General features: G+C 52.6%; 1 protein-coding gene across 1 annotated transcript; it reads left to right on the top strand.

Annotated features, from left to right (window-relative positions):
* Positions 1-3,462: 3,462 nt before the first annotated feature.
* On the top strand, positions 3,463-5,755 carry KBTBD7 (kelch repeat and BTB domain containing 7). Its single transcript, XM_073614218.1, has one exon. It carries the CDS (start codon positions 3,540-3,542, stop codon positions 5,457-5,459), a length of 1,920 nt encoding a protein of 639 aa, XP_073470319.1. The 5' UTR covers positions 3,463-3,539; the 3' UTR covers positions 5,460-5,755.
* The last annotated feature ends 245 nt before the right edge of the window (positions 5,756-6,000 follow it).

The following is a 6,000-nucleotide window of genomic DNA, read 5'->3' on the forward strand; positions in this document are numbered from 1 at the left end:
AGAGGGGGTTCTCAGCAGTCATCCTCCATGTGTCTGTGTACAGAGGGGGTTCTCAGCAGTCATCCTCCATGTGTCTGTGGACAGAGGGGGTTCTCATCAGTCATATCCTCCATGTGTCTGTGGACAGAGGGGGTTCTCAGCAGTCACATCCTCCATGTGTCTGTGGACAGAGGGGGTTCTCAGCAGTCATCCTCCATGTGTCTGTGCACAGAGGGGGTTCTCATCAGTCATCCTCCATGTGCCTGTGCACAGAGGGGGTTCTCATCAGTCCCATCCTCCATGTGTCTGTGCACAGAGGGGGTTCTCAGCAGTTATCCTCCATGTGTCTGTGCACAGAGGGGGTTCTCAGAAGTTATCCTCCATGTGTCTGTGCACAGAGGGGGTTTTTAGCAGTTATCCTCCATGTGTCTTTGCACAGAGGGGGTTCTCAGCAGTTATCCTCCACGTGTCTGTGCACAGAGGGGGTTCTCAGTCACATCCTCCATGTGTCTGTGCACAGAGGGGGTTCTTGGCAGTCATCCTCCATGTGTCTGTGCACAGAGGGGGTTCTCAGCAGTCATCCGCCATGTGTCTGTGCACAGAGGGGGTTCTCAGCAGTCATCCTCCATGTGTCTGTGTACAGAGGGGGTTCTCAGCAGTCATCCTCCATGTGTTTGTGCACAGAGGGGGTTCTCAGCAGTCATCCTCCATGTGTCTGTGCACAGAGGGGGTTCTCAGCAGTCATCCTCTGTGTCTGTGCACAGAGGGGGTTCTCAGCAGTCATCCTCCATGTGTCTGTGTACAGAGGGCGTTCTCAGCAGTCATCCTCCATGTGCCTGTGGACAGAGGGGGTTCTCAGCAGTCATCCTCCATGTGACTGTGCACAGAGGGGGTTCTCATCAGTCCCATCCTCCATGTGTCTGTGCACAGAGGGGGTTTTCAGCAGACATCCTCCATGTGTCTGTGCACAGAGGGGGTTCTCAGCAGACATCCTCCATGTGTCTGTGGACAGAGGGGGTTCTCAATCACATCCTCCATCTGTCTGTGGACAGAGGGGGTTCTCGGCAGTCATCCTCCATGTGCCTGTGCACAGAGGGGGTTCTCATCAGTCCCATCCTCCATATGTCTGTGCACAGAGGGGGTTCTCAGCAGACATCCTCCATGTGTCTGTGCACAGAGGGGGTTCTCATCAGTCATCCTCCATGTGCCTGTGCACAGAGGGGGTTCTCATCAGTCATCCTCCATGTGCCTGTGCACAGAGGGGGTTCTCATCAGTCCCATCCTCCATGTGCCTGTGCACAGAGGGGGTTCTCATCAGTCATCCTCCATGTGTCTGTGCAGGGAGGGGGTTCTCAGCAGTCATCCTCCATGTGTCTGTGTACAGAGGGGGTTCTCAGCAGTCATCCTCCATGTGTCTGTGGACAGAGGGGGTTCTCAGCAGTCACATCCTCCATGTGTCTGTGGACAGAGGGGGTTCTCAGCAGTCACATCCTCCATGTGTCTGTGGACAGAGGGGGTTCTCAGCAGTCATCCTCCATGTGCCTGTGCACAGAGGGGGTTCTCAGCAGTCCCATCCTCCATGTGTCTGTGCACAGAGGGGGTTCTCATCAGTCCCATCCTCCATGTGTCTGTGGACAGAGGGGGTTCTCAGCAGTCATCCTCCATGTGTCTGTGCACAGAGGGGGTTCTCATCAGTCATCCTCCATGTGCCTGTGCACAGAGGGGGTTCTCATCAGTCCCATCCTCCATGTGTCTGTGCACAGAGGGGGTTCTCAGCAATTATCCTCCATGTGTCTGTGCACAGAGGGGGTTTTTAGCAGTTATCCTCCATGTGTCTTTGCACAGAGGGGGTTCTCAGCAGTTATCCTCCACGTGTCTGTGCACAGAGGGGGTTCTCAGTCACATCCTCCATGTGTCTGTGCACAGAGGGGGTTCTCAGCAGTCATCCGCCATGTGTCTGTGCACAGAGGGGGTTCTCAGCAGTCATCCTCCATGTGTCTGTGTACAGAGGGTTTTCTCAGCAGTCATCCTCCATGTGTTTGTGCACAGAGGGGGTTCTCAGCAGTCATCCTCAATGTGTCTGTGCACAGAGGGGGTTCTCAATCACATCCTCCATGTGTCTGTGGACAGAGGGGGTTCTCGGCAGTCATCCTCCATGTGCCTGTGCACAGAGGGGGTTCTCATCAGTCCCATCCTCCATATGTCTGTGCACAGAGGGGGTTCTCAGCAGACATCCTCAATGTGTCTGTGCACAGAGGGGGTTCTCATCAGTCATCCTCCATGTGCCTGTGCACAGAGGGGGTTCTCATCAGTCATCCTCCATGTGCCTGTGCACAGAGGGGGTTCTCATCAGTCCCATCCTCCATGTGTCTGTGCACAGAGGGGGTTCTCAGCAATTATCCTCCATGTGTCTGTGCACAGAGGGGGTTCTCAGCAGTTATCCTCCACGTGTCTGTGCACAGAGGGGGTTCTCAGTCACATCCTCCATGTGTCTGTGCACAGAGGGGGTTCTCAGCAGTCATCCGCCATGTGTCTGTGCACAGAGGGGGTTCTCAGCAGTCATCCTCCATGTGTCTGTGTACAGAGGGGGTTCTCAGCAGTCATCCTCAATGTGTCTGTGCACAGAGGGGGTTCTCAATCACATCCTCCATGTGTCTGTGGACAGAGGGGGTTCTCGGCAGTCATCCTCCATGTGCCTGTGCACAGAGGGGGTTCTCATCAGTCCCATCCTCCATATGTCTGTGCACAGAGGGGGTTCTCATCAGTCATCCTCCATGTGCCTGTGCACAGAGGGGGTTCTCATCAGTCATCCTCCATGTGTCTGTGCACAGAGGGGGTTCTCATCAGTCCCATCCTCCATGTGTCTGTGCACAGAGGGGGTTCTCATCAGTCCCATCCTCCATGTGTCTGTGCACAGAGGGGGTTCTCAGCAGACATCCTCCATGTGTCTGTGCACAGAGGGGGTTCTCATCAGTCATCCTCCATGTGTCTGTGCACAGAGGGGGTTCTCATCAGTCCCATCCTCCATGTATCTGTGCACAGAGGGGGTTCTCATCAGTCCCATCCTCCATGTGTCTGTGCACAGAGGGGGTTCTCAGCAGACATCCTCCATGTGTCTGTGCACAGAGGGGGTTCTCATCAGTCATCCTCCATGTGTCTGTGCACAGAGGGGGTTCTCATCAGTCCCATCCTCCATGTGTCTGTGCACAGAGGGGGTTCTCAGCAGACATCCTCCATGTGTCTGTGCACAGAGGGGGTTCTCATCAGTCATCCTCCATGTGTCTGTGCACAGAGGGGGTTCTCATCAGTCCCATCCTCCATGTATCTGTGCACAGAGGGGGTTCTCATCAGTCCCATCCCCCAATGGTTCTGTGTACAAAGGGGGTTCTCCGGGCAGACATCCTCCATGTGTCTGTGTACAGAAGTTGTGGAGAGAACTCCCCACCATGACCGCTCACGCCCCTCCCGGTGTTCTGTGCCAGCACCATGTGACCTGCGCGCTGACGTCACGCGGCCGGCGTTGGCAGGAAGGAAGTGGTGTGTGTGAGGCGCTCGGTGTCATGTCTGGTCTGGGGGTGTCGAGTTTGTTCTCCGGTCCGGAGGTTCTGGAGGACTCGGGTCACGCCTCGTCCCTTCTGGCGCAGCTGAAATCGTTTTATGACTCTCAGCTGCTGTGCGATGTCACCCTCCGTGTGCTGGGAGGGGGCCCCGAGGAGCCGGAGAGCAGCCGGAGCTTCCTGTGTAACCGTAATGTACTGTCTGCGGCCTGTCCGTACTTCAAGAGCATGTTCACTGGGGGCCTGTATGAGAGCAAGCAGCAGGAGGTCACCCTGCATGACGTCAGCCCAGAGTCTATGGCCCTGATCATTGACTACTGCTACACAGGCCGAGTCACTGTCACCGAGGGCAACGTCCAGCGCCTCTACGCTGCTGCCGACATGCTGCAACTGGAGTATGTACGGCAAGCCTGTGCCAACTACCTCGCCCGTCGCCTCGACCTTCACAACTGTGCCAGCATCCTCCGCTTTGCCGATGCCTTTGACCACCCCGAGCTTAGGTTGCGCTCCCTCGCCTTCATGGCACGCCACTTTGAGCAGCTTGCCCTTGGGGAGGAACTTTGTGAGCTGAGTTTGGCCCAGCTGAAAGCGGTCCTGAGCATGGACAACCTGGACGTGGGCAGCGAGAGAGTGGTGTGCAATGCCGCCCTGCGCTGGCTGGAGGCCAATCCCAAGGACGCGGCTGATGGGTGTCAGGAGGTCCTGGCCTGTGTCCGCTGGCAGCACTTCACAGAGAAGGACCATGTGTATCTGGAGAGCCTCAGGGCCAAGCCATTGGTGCGCAAACAGTGCTTGCACTATCTGGACTCTGTCCTACCAGGCAAGGAGGACAAACACACCACCTGCATGCTACCATGCCAGGAGAGTAGTCCGCTCCGCAGAATCGGAATGATAGCCAAGGAAATGGTCATCTTCTTTGGTCACCGTAAGGAGCCCTTCTTGTGCTATGACCCTTATTCAGGGGACATTTACACCATGCCTTCTCCACTGACCAACCTAGCACACGGCAAAGCAGTCACCTCATCTGCTGTATGCGTCTCTCCAGAGAACGACTTGTACTTGGCTACTCAACCTATGAAGCAGCTTTGGGTTTACAGCCCCGTCCAGAACAGTTGGCAACTCCTAGCAGAAAGGCTGCTGTGCCGAGAAGGTATGGATGTGGCTTACCTCAATGGTTACGTCTATATTGTAGGGGGACGTGACCCATCGACTGGTGCCAAGATCAAAGATGTGGAATGCTACAGTGTGCAGAGGAATCAGTGGGCGCTGGTTGCTCCAGTGCCTCATTCTTTTTATGCCTTTGAACTGGTAACCTGTAATGACCATTTGTACGCTATCAGTAACAAAAGAATGTTGTGCTATGACCCTTCATGTAACCAGTGGCTCAACTGTGCCTCTTTAAAGCGATGTGACTTCCAGGAAGCCTGTGTCTTCAATGACGAAATCTACTGCATATGTGACATTCCTTTGGTGAAGGCCTACAATCCAGCCAGGGGAGAGTGGCGACGGATCAGCCCCATACCCGCTGAAGGTAACACCAACAATTACCAGATTGTAAAACATGGTTCCAAACTTCTGCTTATCACTACTACCATTGTTCAGTGGAAGAAGAACCGTGTGACAGTTCATGAGTATGATTTGACCAATGATCGTTGGGTGAACATCGGCACCATGTTAGGTCTTCTTCATTATGACACAGGCTTCATTTCCCTTTCTGCCCGTGTCTACCCATCTTGCTTGGAGCCAGGGCAAAGCTTCATCACAGAGGAGGAAGACGTACGCAGCGAGTCGAGTACTGATTGGATGGATGGCTTTAGCGAGCTGGACTCTGAATCAGACAGCCTTAGCTCGTTTTCAGAGGATGAGTGGCCAAGGGTGGCAGTGGTAAGGCCACCGCGGTTATATATTGAGGACTCTTTCTAATCTGAAATAGAAGAAGCAATATTTATATTTCCTATCAAAGTTCCTATGTGCCGCTGGGTTAAATGATTTGCATCTGAAAGAAAAAACATGCAGAGATGCTGCACTACTTGAAATGATAACTTGTAACACTTCCTCAAAAACCTCTACATCATCCACTGGGTGCCCTGTGTTTTGTGTACATTTCCTTTGCTTCCTTTGTTAAACATTACACTGTGACAGTTTTTGTTCTAGCTTAGAAACAATTGTTTGACCAAAATGAAAACTTTTTTTGAAGTATAGATTATTATTAACATTAATCATGGTCATGTCTTTTTTGGGCACTTCATGACATTTAACATGTTCTTTTTTGCTTGTCAAGTAATTTTAAGTAGGTTTTTTTTAAAATTTATTTCTATTATTATTTTTTTTTTCAATCTTTTGAGATAAACAGTGTTAAAAATTATGTTGACAAATTAGAAAATGTTCATTTCTTTGGGGGAGGGAGAGGGCAGCACAATTTGTCCTACAACTTCATAGCAATAAAAACAAGGATTGACAGAAT

Source organism: Aquarana catesbeiana, linkage group LG02 (assembly GCF_042186555.1).
Source record: "Aquarana catesbeiana isolate 2022-GZ linkage group LG02, ASM4218655v1, whole genome shotgun sequence".
Taxonomy (NCBI): domain Eukaryota; kingdom Metazoa; phylum Chordata; class Amphibia; order Anura; family Ranidae; genus Aquarana; species Aquarana catesbeiana.

Bases quoted from the DNA above. Each gene is read 5' to 3' on its own strand.
- KBTBD7 (XM_073614218.1), top strand. From the start codon at position 3,540: ATGTCTGGTCTGGGGGTGTCGAGTTTGTTCTCCGGTCCGGAGGTTCTG.